The sequence below is a fragment of the Cyrtonyx montezumae genome, unplaced genomic scaffold (assembly GCF_038088225.1).
Source record: "Cyrtonyx montezumae isolate F1298 unplaced genomic scaffold, pur_monq_1.0 scaffold_2, whole genome shotgun sequence".
Classification (NCBI taxonomy): domain Eukaryota; kingdom Metazoa; phylum Chordata; class Aves; order Galliformes; family Odontophoridae; genus Cyrtonyx; species Cyrtonyx montezumae.
Window position 1 is genome coordinate 56895873 of NW_027071936.1, and position 14017 is coordinate 56909889.

The 14017-nt window shown below is 35.8% G+C and overlaps 1 protein-coding gene across 1 annotated transcript in view; it reads right to left on the minus strand.

Moving 5' to 3' along the window:
• Nucleotides 1–14017, minus strand: part of EVC2 (EvC ciliary complex subunit 2) — a 59756-nt gene that overhangs the window by 17053 nt on the left and 28686 nt on the right. The window contains exons 10-14 of the mRNA XM_065735795.1: nt 12217–12541; nt 9368–9607; nt 8489–8664; nt 2915–3074; nt 1895–2356 (exon numbers count right to left, since the gene is read on the minus strand). Of these exons, the coding sequence (XP_065591867.1) occupies nt 1895–2356; nt 2915–3074; nt 8489–8664; nt 9368–9607; nt 12217–12541 (1363 nt within the window). The remainder of the gene's footprint in view (nt 1–1894; nt 2357–2914; nt 3075–8488; nt 8665–9367; nt 9608–12216; nt 12542–14017) is intronic.

The following is a 14017-nucleotide window of genomic DNA, read 5'->3' on the forward strand; positions in this document are numbered from 1 at the left end:
CAGCAAAGTACACTTAAACTCTATATTAAAACATCTTCAATATGTGTAGTATGCACTTAATTATTTAAGGCAATATTACACCAAATAAGCATTTACAGTATACTTCCCATTCCTCATGCTTTCTTAGACCTTCAACAGGAAAATCTATAGCAGGTAAAGACTGCAAATCACAATTTTCTAAAGCCCATATTTAAAACAAACTGTCAGCATTAATGATCCTCACAAACTTTGGACTGACTCATTGTCTCTTCAATAAGCAATAAAAAAGAAAATAATTCTTTGTGAAAACTATATGGCAGATGAAAACACAAACCTAAGAGCTGGCATCTATGATTGAAATATTAACATCAACAGCCAGTGGATTAAACAAAAAGAGTGACAGATTGTAAGGGCCTTTGGATAGAACAGTTGCATAAATGCTGAAGTTTTTGTATGTATTTGCCAGTATTTTACAGGAAAAAGCAAGCAGCTTACTATTGCTGTAAGTAAAGATAGCAACTAACAAATGTAACAGGCAATGCTGTAGACTGGAATACAATTACCATGGAATTGAAAATTAGGAAATGAAAGACCTGCTGGGTCATTCAGTCTCCTTTCCTGCTCACACACATCTCTTCTCAGCAATATATTCTGAGATAATAAGACAAGCTAGAAGATACATGGAAATGGCTTACAAAAAAATATTTAAAATGCTGAAAAAAATGTAAGGGCCTTGAAAACAGAACCAAACCAAGATGCAAATGCATTTTATACTTTAACAAAGCGAATATGCAGTGGTCAAAGTTTCTTTTCTTGTCTTGCCTGTACAAGCAGGCAAACTGAAGAGACATGCTGCCTGGACAAAAGCACCCAAGCAAATTTGTAAAGAGGATGTACAAATCAGAAAGTTTAACTGATGCATTTTTTTCTGTTTGATTTCTCTCATTTGGTGTGCTTGCTCCACGTGGCTCCACACTTTGCCTGTTCCAGTGGTTTCCCCTAAAGCTATAATTCTGTTACTGTGTCTCTAACCAAGTTTGTAATTAAACACATTGTAAAGGAAACGTAGTACTGTAAACATTCAGGTAATTAAACTACAGTAAAAAATGTACTTGAAAGACAAATTCTTAAGAACGGTGAAAGCTTCTCAAGGACCTTGCTGTGCAGCACCATGCACGCTTTCTCTCAGCTACAGTTAATGTCCTTCCTAAGGTCTGCCAATGGTGGTGTCATGGCCTCTCACCTTCCCACCTCCCCAAGGTCACATCACAGCTTAAAGCAATGGCCAGAGGATATGCCTGAAATCAGCAAACCTCTGAAGCATCTCTGAAGTGTTGTATGCCATGATGCCTCTCTGCCTTAGGGTCTCAGTACCAGCAGCATTTTGTCAGCAGGACAAGCTGGCCAAGTCTGATGCGTGGAGATCAAGAACTGGAGGGGTATACTGCTGTGCTGGGCATTTATGTAATAAACAGAAATACTGTTGTAGAGCATAAATGAGCACATGATGGATAAAGCATGACTTGTGGCTGGAAGGAATATATAAAAATTAAATGCAGGGCTAATCAGGCCTGACACATTAAATTACATCTGCAAAGTATTGGATCTCTGAGAACAGGCTGAGAACAGTAACAGAAGATGCACAAGTGATACCTGAGACAGAGTGAACTGAAGTACAAAAAGCACTCCACCTTTTCGGTTTTGAAAACACCGTTTCCTGGAAATTCCACTGAAGAGTTAGACTGTAGAGTTAGACTGTCAGCTCATGCTGTTGGCTCTGCAGGGGCTGAGCATTCATGAGAAATCAGTTCCCAGGTGCACAAGACAGAACTGATTGTTAACAATTACAACCAGACAGGTACGTTGGCTACTAGTTTATTACTATTTAGAAAAAAAGAAGAAAATAGAGAGATACTTGCATGAATACTGACTGTTCCCAGCTCCTTAATTTTTTTTGTTGAGAAAGACTATTTTCCAGCTCTTGGCTTAGTTTTTGCCTGGTGAGCTGAAGCAACTCCTCAGCAGCCGCACTATTTTCACGTTCTTCCCTTTCAAGCTGTTCATGTTTAACAATGATCTCTTTTTTATGCTCCTCCACAACTTCTAAAAGGAACATCTTTGGCACACTGAGCTTTATCAGATCTTGAACAAATATTCCACATTGAACAAGCTTAAGTTCTTCAACAGTTTTCTCTGTTAGACTGAATATAAGGTCTCTCAGCTCTTCACTGGCTTCAGTATCCAGCTTTTCAGTAAGTTCTTCAAATTCAATGGCATGATCACACAGAAGAGTTTTCCAGTGGCTCAGGTAGTCAGTGATCTCCTTTGAGGTTCTGAAGGGATTCCCTACCGACAACTGTTCCTTCCGATGCTCTTTCTGCCAATTCATTTGCCAAAAAGAAGAACAAGGTTAAGAGAAGAAACAGCTCTCAAATTTAAGCTCGTTAAACATGCATATTATAGCAAAGCAAAATTTCTACTTTTCAGTGTTCTCAAAACTGCTTTTCAGTGTCCAGAGATTTTCTAGGTATGCAACACAATGGCTTTATGTGTATCTATCAGGCCTGAGATTATTCAGGCTAGGACCTACAAAAATGTATGACCATGTGGTTCACCACGATCCCAAAAAGATAAAACTGTAACAGTGTGCAGGTAGACTAAGCAGATGGGCTTCATGGGTTTCTTTCTTCATGGGTTTTGATCTCCACGCACTTATTTCTTGCAAGCTTTTTTACTTATTTATTTATGAACAGCTTTAATTACTGAATAATAAACACAATACAATACATGACAGTACACAGCAAATAACAATGGTTATTTATTTTCATCTCTGTTTTGATGACCTCCATCTTAAGAACTATGACTTTACTTTCAACTCATTGAATTTTTACTTCACGTTAAGCCCTGTGAAAATAAATTTACTGAAAATAATTACCTTTTGCAACATTTTCCACTTTCGCTTGGTAATGAGTTTCTGATGAAGCTTTTGCTTCTCTTGTTTTAAATCCTGATCGAATTTTCGTTTAACAGAATTAATTTCAGCCTCAGCTCGGTCCAGCAGCACTCCCAAATGACTTTCAGGTAGATGACCTGCTCTGTAATAATAGTGTTTGAAACCTCTTGTCCCAAATTCTTATGAACAAAAGCACATTTGAAGCAATTAGTACCATAAGAAGGCTCAACAAAGTAGCCATAAAAAAAGATTTTTTTTTTAATCAATAACATTATTCTTAAACAAACAAGCAGATAACAGAGAGATAACCCTAATCTCAAAGATAAGTGCAGAATCAAGGCAGTTTGTGAGGGCAGACTATAAAGAAGGAATGGGAAGAAGGAAGGCAAATGAAAAATCAATTACGTATCTGCTAGTAATATAAGTAATGTTCAAATGAAATATTTTAAACCTTATATATTATTCATAATATTTACATTTTTCATTTAACACCACTGGAACACAACTCTACATGTCTTTTATGTTTCCTTCCCATTAGAAGCAATTTTCTCTTTTCAGGATGTAATTTAACCAAATAAAAACACTGAGATTCAGCTTTCTTATTGCATTTAAATGAAAAGATTTCAAACAGTGAAATACTATACAGTGACAGAGCAAATCCTCAGTCTTAGGCATACAGTTCTTTCAAACTGAAGTTTAGGTCTATGTTCTACCTCCATTTGCTATCTTACTTAACATTAAAGAGAAAGCAGAATACCAATAATAGTTTATTCAGCAGTTTCAGAATTAAAAAAACTCCCTTCCTATACACTCAAAATTTATCCTATTTATACTATTTACAACAGAAATTTCCCAATTTTTTCTCAAGCAACAGAAGAATGAAAGAGCATCTTAATGCAGACCATCTTAAGTCAGACCAGTCTGATTGGCAGCTATAGTTTATAATTTCTAAGATTAAGCACAGTGGAGTTTCAATGTGGTGTTGAAAAGGTCAACATGAAATTCTGAGCAGAAAGCACCACTTCCTAAGCTGAATCTGGATGTTGTCCAAACATTTCCTGGTTTAATTTTCAAATCCCCACTTCTCAGAAAACGTCAATATTAAACACAAAGCCTGGATTCAATAGAACTTTGCAAAGTTTTGTATGTTGGTCTTTATATATTGGTATTCCAGGTCCCTGGTCCAGCACGATACCTAACAGAATTAATAAGCTACAATAGTGGCTAAACACAAAAGTCTACTACCATGACCTTCTCCAACAAGTATGGGGTCTTATTCTGTTTTATTAGGACTTGTTCATACTGTTGCAGCCTTATTCTACGTAAAATCCTCAAAATACAGGCTAAAATAAGTGAATCAGATTATAAAGTTTTAGCTTGGTCGCAGTCACCGCATTATAAATGTGGTATCCACACTCAAAAACTCACACTCCTCCACCTACAGTACATTCATCTACACAGGTATCTGAGCAAGCCACAAAATAACCCCCATGCTGGAAAGAAACTCAGATCTGCTTTCTCAGTTTTGCCAGCCAAAGAGGGTCTCCTTTTACAGAGTCTTCTTCCGATATCTACTGTATTTTTCTAATCTTCTGTAAGGAGGATTAAAATACCTCTCAGCGACTTGAGAGCAATTCACCAAGCAATACTCTCAGATCTTTCAGCAAAGTCATTTTTGCCTTGAAAGCAAATAAATTTCAGTGTTACATCCAAGCAAACAATTATAGATAGGAAACTTGGTGCTGTTGGGTCCATATTTGATAGTTCTAATGATTCCTTTTTGATCAAGCCCAAGGCAAAAGATCAGTGCATCAAAGGTAGATTTATTATGGTAAGATAATAACCAAGACATTATTTTTAACAGCTTCAGTCTGTCTCGTATTGAAGAAATAAACCCCAGTCTTACTGCTTCCAATTAAAACCCCTGTCCAGAGCAGTGAAAAGGGCTGCAATACAAAAAGATGGATGTGCTGGAATCATCCTGCAAATGAAAAATTTCAAAATAGACATACAACATAGAATGACTGGAAGATGATTTATATATCCACCTGTCCTTAGGATAAAAACAAAACAACAAAAACATCCACATTATTTAAGTTGGGGTTCTTGATTATTTAGAGATCCGTATGTCCATATCTCAAACTGCATCTGATACTTTATTCTAAGATCCATCTATTTATTTGGAATCTACTTAATTAGAAATCCCAAATCATACAATAGTGGGCAAAACTCCTACCACTACAGAGGTCTATGGGAGTTCAAACAGTACCTTCTATTACTCAGTACTCTGGCAATTCCTAGGAGGCTGTCATTCCAAGAAAACTTCATTTCTAGCTTCACAAATACAGTGTAAAAACAATTGTTGTATTAGAACTGAAAGATACCCTGTTCCTGAAGGACTGTGAACTGAAATAAAAATAAAAGGAGAGGTGAGAGACAGTGTAACAGTATAAGACTGTACTATAAACTACTTGGTCTCAACATACCAGACAGCTAATCACTGACAAGATATAAAAGTACATGTTTAATGGAGAATGTTAATGAAGGAGAATACTGGAGAAATGACAAAGAGGTTTACAGGGAGATCTGTGCAAATACAGCGAGCATCTTGGAAGGTACAGAGATGCAATATGGGACAAGGGGAAGCATAAGTCATAGGTCAAATAAAGGCAAACCTTGATTTCTCTGTACTGAAGGAAAGCCTAAAGGTTTAGAGGAAAATGTGACGTGAGAGCACTAAAAGTAGAAAGTAGTAGTTTGTGTTAGATGTAGTGGATAACTGTCTAATGAAAGCTGTACCCCAGCAATGGAAGACTGCTTATTGAAGCTAGAGAAGAGAATCATTGAAGCAGAAGAGATGAATCAGAAAGGCTGTATATGGAGGCTGTCTCAAAACAGACTGTGAAGAGAACCTGCATGATGATGTCCAGGTTACTGCACTTCAGCTATATCAGGATTTCACCTGCCAAGGTGGCATACTACTGATAATAACTGAGGTAGATAATTCAAGGCTGTAAAAGCATAATACAGAAAAGAGCTACATGCAGAAAAGGTTGTAAGAGATCATGAGAAGGCTTTGTGCTGTTGCATTACTACTGGAGACATTCTCTTTCCAACACCTTCCTGAAAAGTTCAGCCAGACGCTGTGTGGAAAACTGCTTTGGTTATTACAAGGTCCACATAAACGAATATTCAGAAGAATAGCACAAGAAGCTTTGCTTTGATCTCTTCTGCCGAAGATAATCAATAGCCTACTTTAAAAACACAGTTCACAATGAATGCTTGTAGATATTAAAATGTGAGGACTTTTGAGAAGGAAGAAAACTTCTTTGAAAGTGCAGATCCTTGCACAAGCACAATGCAACATGTTACAGATGTTGTAGTTCAAAAACATCAAGCACTCTGCACCTCTGCGTGTAACTCAGAACAACACGGGGCTAAGTATGTTCTCAAGTTGCCTTTTGATTCACTCACACTTTAACAGAAAACATAAAAAGCCCAACTAGACTCCTCTACAAATGTACCATGAGAGCTGGAATTTTAAAATTTAAAATTTGTTTAAAATATAAAGTCGTTTTCCTGCATTCCAACACTGCAACTCACAGGCTTGATTTCCAAACAGCACCAAGTACAGACATACAAGACAGCCCGTCCTAATGAAAGGGATATTTTATTTAACCACTATCTTTGGAAAGTTCGGTCTGGCAAACCTGTCCGCTTTATTTCATTTGAAATGTTCACAAACCTTCCTAGAAATCATTTTGTTTTGTTTTGTTTTTTATAACCTTTATTTCAGGCTACATATAATCATTTTCATATTCACTTTGAATTGCCTTACTATCAGATAAATTTTAAGTACTCTATTATGGTCTCTGCCCATATTATTTATTTGCTGTTTTATTTATTCCTGAATCTGTTAATCAGTGCTATATTGGTTTCTTAACTCAATATAAACAGTTCTACATTTTAGAATTCCATTTATAACTGTAAGTTTCAGGCTCATTATCAAAGCTAGACATGTATTTACATTTAGACAAGCAGCTGAAACTGTAATATGAAAAATAAAAGGATATTATGGACATAAATTTAAAGTAGCAGCTCATAAAACGAAACTACTCTTGCTCAAACTTTAGCTCCCCAATTTGTAAAAACACCCCAAATCAGTTCAGAGGTAAAAACTTAAATTCAAGCCTGCTTAACACAGATTGTGACTTCTCCTGGGTTTATACTAGAATATTTCAGTTTGCTTGTAGGAAAAAAATAAGTAGCAAAAAATCTGTTATTCATTCTTTAGAATTGAATTTGAACAAGAGTAAGAATTTGGACAATATCTGTTTGAATGCAATTCGTGACCCAGCAGGTATGGCAAGTTACAGGAAAACAACTAGTTCTACTCAGAAAGTAAGACAATATTTATTCTCTACAAATGACATCTACAGATACATTTCCTTTGTCTGTCTGAAAAGTTGGAAAGGGGAGTGCTACAGAATTTATTTTTCATCTTGGAAATTATGCCTTAAGAGGGAACAGATTACTGGCTTTTGGAGGGAACAGCATTATTTTTGTGTGTGTGTGTACAAGCATCCCTCCTATTATAATTTTGGGGATGTAATCCTCTTGGTGTTATTAACACTACACATCTCCTCTTCATTCCGTTGTTGATCTGTTTTCTGACTATTAACTGCAGTACAAACATTAAAGGCTAAGTGGAACATAGTTCTCCAACTTGAGAAGTCCCAGTTGTTATTGCAATAATTTGATCCAAGGATGCAGTGGTTATGGAGATGAGAGTTTCTCGTTAAGGCTTTTCACATAATGACATCTCAGAACATTTCTTGCATAATACATTTCTGAAAAGAGGCATGAACTGATGGAAAGGAACTTTCTGTGGAAGATGAGCCTGAATTCTGTTTGCTATGCCAAGAGATTTATTTTTGTCTTTGGGACACACAGCTGCAGATTTTCACAAAATAGGCAAAGCAGTATAAGCACACTGGAAGAACTGCTCTCTGATCAACAAATCTCGAGGCTAAACTCACAGCGTGGCAGTAAACAGGATGAGTATGCAAAGGTTACATGAATTAAATGTTAATTTATCATCTCAACAGAAGCAATCTTTTGGTTTTAGACAGACTTCCAGCTTTCTAATATTAAATTACTTTAATCTAAGTCAGCATTATGAAGGAAAATACACAAGGTAAAGACTGGTATATCCCTTCAGTGCTGCCTCTTGCCACCAAGGCTGAAAGGTTGGTGTTGTATTACCTATTTTAAAATTTTTCTCTTACAGCATGCCCCACAGGCTGACAGTGACTGATACCAGATCGTTAAAACATATATAAAGATGCATACACAGGACCTGTAGCAGCAGTACTAGACTGTTTTTTAGTCAACTGACACTGGTATCAACTGCAAATTACTAGAATAAACTCCCGCAAATATTTTTATGCACCTTTCTTGTCAGGCAACATAAACGCAAAGACTTTTTAAAACTGTTCTGCTGTCACTGAGATACACTAGCCAAACAACTACCCAAAAAACAGTTAAGACATTTACCTCTCCATCTTATTAATGAGACTCAGAATCTGAGTTGCTGCTGCATTTATAAGAGCAGAGGCCTGAGAATCCCTTAACTGTATCCTTCTTATAAGATATTCTCTGTAAGCAAATCTTCTCTTCAGATGGTATTTCTTGCTGGCTTGCAAAAAATCCATTAGGTCTTCAATGTCTCCCTGAAGGAAAGAATGTGAACAAATATATCTAATTAGATGTAATGTTAATTTCAACTAAGGGTGTCAGGTCAGACTTGTTCATAAACAGTGAAAAGCTAAAAAGCTTTTACAAGTAAAAAAAACAGTGAGCTCATACAAACTTAAATCTGGAGATCATGTTGAATTATTATCATTACTTCATCAAAAGAAAATAATGCGCTGAACTTTCTGTCTGAATACCTCTGTTTTGTGTTCACTCTCCTAAACTGACTTCAAAGACAAGGATACATCTCCCACATGTGTCCAGCACAGCATGGGAAAAGTTACACCAGCTGTACACAGGCAAGCTCAGAAGCTCCCGCTCCCAACAGCTGGGAATAGGAAAAGTTTAAGTGTAGAAGTGGCTATGGTAACCACCAAAGGTGAGTACAGGATGGTCTGTACTTAGATCACCCATGTTCAAGTAGCAAAACCAATAGTAACTTACTGTTGTAGAAAAAGTCTGTGCAAATGCATTAATATACAGCTGTATAGATGTCTAAATGTAAGTAATAATGGTAATATACTTTTAAATGTTATTCCTAAGAAAATTAGCAATAAAAGTGGTAATATATCAAAGATACATTTTAGGCACAAGTGCATATGCTTCCTGAAACATTTCACCAAAGTTACTATGGGTTTGTTTTCTGTCATTAGCTTAAGAAGGAAACAGTTGTCCTATTACCTGTATTTTAGAGTAATCTTCCACTAATGATTTTGCTATTTCCAGTTTCAGTTCTCCCTTGAAAGTAACATTTGTTATCTGTGTAAAGAAGATGTTATGGATCTCCTTTCTCTGGGAAACAGCCAGCTGTCTATAAGCCTTTGCAAAATACTCCTCCTGCTTTATGAGAAGGAACCTCTTCAGGTGGTCCTGCTCCAGTCTGTGAAGTTTATCCAGAAGACCTTTGTATTCTACAGCAGGCTGCAGAGAAGAGAATAATAAATAAATCTGAATAAATTCAGCATTCGATGTATTTTTAAAGCATCAGAGTTATTAGCTCATATATACTTTATGCACACTCTGGTTACTGTCCTTTCAGGTTTGAATGAAGTCAAATACTAAATCCATGTACAGCTTCCATGTTTATCTGCTGGAATGATGGACTGTACAGTAGTCAGTTAATAACCCAAATGATGCTTTCAAGGCATTATTAGAACTGAGAAGCATTCTTGAAGGTAAATTATACACAACTGCATGAGATTCAACATTATATATATGAAATTAATTTCTTAAGGTCAGCAATCTAGAAATCATATTAAAATCAAATAGACTTACATAAGTCAGAAAAACCCTCATATATATTAAAAAAACCACAACAATTAGAAAAAAACATTATATTGCAAATCTTTGGTAGTCTTTGTTATCAGTGACCTACTTTATCTATCAGTTTCTACAAATTAATCCAATAGTACTACTTTAGAGTAGGAAGAATGGAGGAGAATTAAGTGGCAATTAATTCAAAAGCTTCTTTGCAAGAAAAACTTTCTCGTAGCTCTCCAGTAAGATTTATGTATTCAGTTTTAATCTCAGATAGCATAAACTCATTTCAGAATCAAAACATGCATGTCCCAAAGAGCAAAGGAGACTTCTTATGTCAGCAGAGTTATCAAAATGTTATGTAAGTCTTGTTCTGAATTTCATACTATTTATATGGAGAGAACTGACCTCTGCACTGAGCCTCCCTAAGCACACCCCTCATTCCCAAGTGACGTGCTGTAGGCAGCAAACAATTAATCAAAAAAGCAAGGAATATGCATTCTGTGTTTTGACCAAAAAGGATGAAGAAGCTTTTGCTGCAGTTGCTTCTCACTCCTGTCTCTCTGATGTCACCCACTGGCAGGAGTTCAAGTGTGAGACAGCCCTAATTCTCTGGCATGTCCTCTTGGGTCAAGTTCCATGGGAAATAAAAAAAAACCCACATTCTTTCATAGAGTCTGCTGGGTTTTACTGAACTGCTTCTAAAGTATAACTACTGTCAGAATCTTATGGGACAGAAAGTTGAATAACAGAACAGAAGTAGATCATAAATGCATCAGGACAATAATTGTATTGGTCTTAATTCTTTTACTGACTGGTCCTGTGTGGGATTTCTAATACAAACAAGACTGGAATAGCAGCAATGTATTTTGTGCGAATAAAATCTGTGAACTGAATGCATATTTTGTGAAAATTCAAATACTGAACTCTGAATATACTGAAATCAAAGTTCACCCAGAGCCTCACCATGCTGAGGATATCTTTGCTAGGCACTCCTCAACAAAACAATTTTCTTTAAGTTGCTGTCTTGAATTGCTATGGAAGTCCTCCACAATTATAGGTACATGGTACACAAACAGAAAAAAAGATCATTTTTATGAAACGTCAAAAACTTAGGTAATGTCTATTATGACAGCAGACACAGGCATGTATAAAGGTATGAGATAATCTATTACTAAAAACAACTTATCCAAAGACAGCTAGAAAGCGTTACATCTAATACCCATGCACCCACGTATGCTTCAGAACTAAAGCACCACTGGTATATCATGAACTGAGCTACTTCTTCCCACCAATTCATCCTCTCCAATTTGAGTTATAAACTTGGACAATCATGAAAAATTAACTTGAATAGTTTAGCATTTTAAGGTTACAGAGGAGAAATACTCAAAAATTACCTGAATTCTCTCCAGACATGAATTAAGAAGAAAAAAAAAAATCAGTCAGTTTTATTGTAAAATTCACTATACTTGAAAGAAGATGTAGAAGAACTGAGTATGATTTTGTACCTTGGACACTGATCTGGAAGACAGATGACTTCAGCTCTACTTCCAGAAGTGATACCTATGAAATTCTAGGCAATAATATCCATTCAGACAGAAGTCTCTGAAGGAAAGCGACAGGAATAAGCACTAAGCTTTTACTTATAGAGAGACTCTACATTTGTAAAGAATCATATTCAGTCCTAGCAGGATTTATCTCATTGTTAGTGAGAGGCTATTTTCAAGAAAACTTCACTCTCTGCTCTGCTTTAAATATAGGCTGTTCTTATTGCCTTCATTTGGTTTGGAAGAAAACAGTCCTTGGTGGATATGCCTAAAATATTTTCACATTCTTCAAAATAAAAATACTGGAGAATTTTTATCTGTGTTGCAGGTTTTATGATACAGATAAGGTTTATGATTCTACCCTGAATGTGTAAAATATTTTCTTTACTGGAATTCTTAGAACTACTGCAGTACAAAATAATAAATAACAATGAAACATTTCACAAGGGTGACTATAAGCAGCTATGCAAGAAAACAAAATAAACAAGATAGTGGGGGCCTTTTGTTTTCAGGTGGCGCAGATTCTCAAGATAATTTCATTTTCCTGGTAAAGTGTAACAGTTCTTCACTAGTACCCACTATCGTTAAATGTGATCTTTTAAAAACATCTAATTTGCACAGCTTTTGTCTTCTATAAGTACAACTCAGCTATCCTAGTGCAAAAGAGAAATAATCTGCATGAAACTACATCATGCAAAGTATCTCCCCATTCTATACAAGACTTACTATTTCATTCACTTTCTTCATTAACTCTTCAGCCTCTTCATTTGCAGCTCTCTCTTTTTGGCGTTGAGCCTCCATCTTCTTCCTTGTTTCCAGATTACATTCAGCTGTTAAAGCCACAACCTTCCTTTCGTACTCTTCCTGAAACTCTCTCTCCATTGTAAGAAACTGCTTTTTGAAAATCGAACTCATCTTCTTCTCCACATGAGGAATGAGGCTGTGACTTAAAACCATGTTCTTCATCATCATAGCAATCACTTCTTTACAGATCTGCATTCGATATGCCTCCAAATCAGCATCTGCTCGGGTCAGGCTGGCAACCTCCAAGCTGCAGAGAGACCATCAAGACTGATTAACATCTCAGACTACAGGAAATTGATATCATAAAACCAGGATACCTTGACTCACTGAATGGTGTGTAACTGAGAATGGTAGGGAGAGAAGTGCAGGAATACCTCAGCATATGAGTTCACTGATCATGATAGTAATAATTTATCTAAAAGCAGAGTGAACTGATTTCTACTACATTAACTTCAGTGAAAGATGGATATTCGTACACTTCTGTTTTAGAGCAAAAAAAGGCAATGGTTTTCTTTGGAATGCAAATAAAAACCTCCTGCTAAAACAAAACTAACAACAATAACAAAACTATGCTGGTAAGCACACAATGCAGATGAAGTGAGCATCTGAATGGACTATAAATTCCCATCCGTACTAACGCATTACTCTTTTCTATTCTCTAGTATATTCTCTTCTCTGCAGGGAACAGGTGATAAGTTTGATTACCTGCTGATGTAAAAAAAAAAAAAATTATAAATCAGAAAAAACTGATATATCTCTCTCAATAAAAGTAATAAAGTTCTAAAAAAGACAGTTGAAATTTTGTTAAACAAAATGCTGTAAATGCCATGTTACATAAGAATACAGTCTCAATTATCTTCAGAGCTAATTAAATTTGAATGACAATCACTCTCATTTCATACAGGACTTATCTATAGTAATTGCTGCAGCTTTACCAATTCAGATTAAGTAGGTATTTTTTGCCCTCACATGTCAATTTAAATGAAAATACAGCTCTGTATACTTCTATATAGTCTAAGAACCTTTTCAAAAATCTAAAGAATCTACAAAATACACTTTTAAAAGCCAAAAGCCATTCTTTTTTGCAGTTAAGCAAAATTATTGTTTTGATTTGTTCTGCAGCAAATCTTAGAATAAATTTCAAATACACAGTAGAGGTCCTGAGATTTGTAAAACATTAAGAAGATACTACATTCAGAATGCTATGTATCAAAGCATAGAAATCTATATCCACCAAACCTTTTTTCTATCTTATTTTCCTTTCCTTACCCAAGCAAATGAAGACTAACTAAAAGAAAATCATTATATATGTATTATCACTTAGCCTGTATAAACCTGTATAAATATACAAGATGTATAGTTCCCATTCAGAAATTGAAATGATGTAACTGTTATCTTCCTGAAATGACTGTAATTCTCTCCAAGTATTTAAGAGCTAATAGCTTAAGTTAGGTTTAATTATCATAAAGAAGTAGAGAAATTTCTGCTGCCCTCATCCTGAATTTGACTAGTTTCAAATTCCAACTCCCTTTTGGTTCAATCTTAACCTTAACCAAAATTTCTCTGCTCCTCATGCATGCAGTGATAGATGGTGCTCAAAGCATATCACAACCCTTTCCCACTGAAGAGTGAAAGACTGCAGTTCCTTAACTAAAAGGCAACATTTCACAGTCTACCACTTTGATAGACAGCTTGTAGCACAACATTAACTTCCTAACAACAA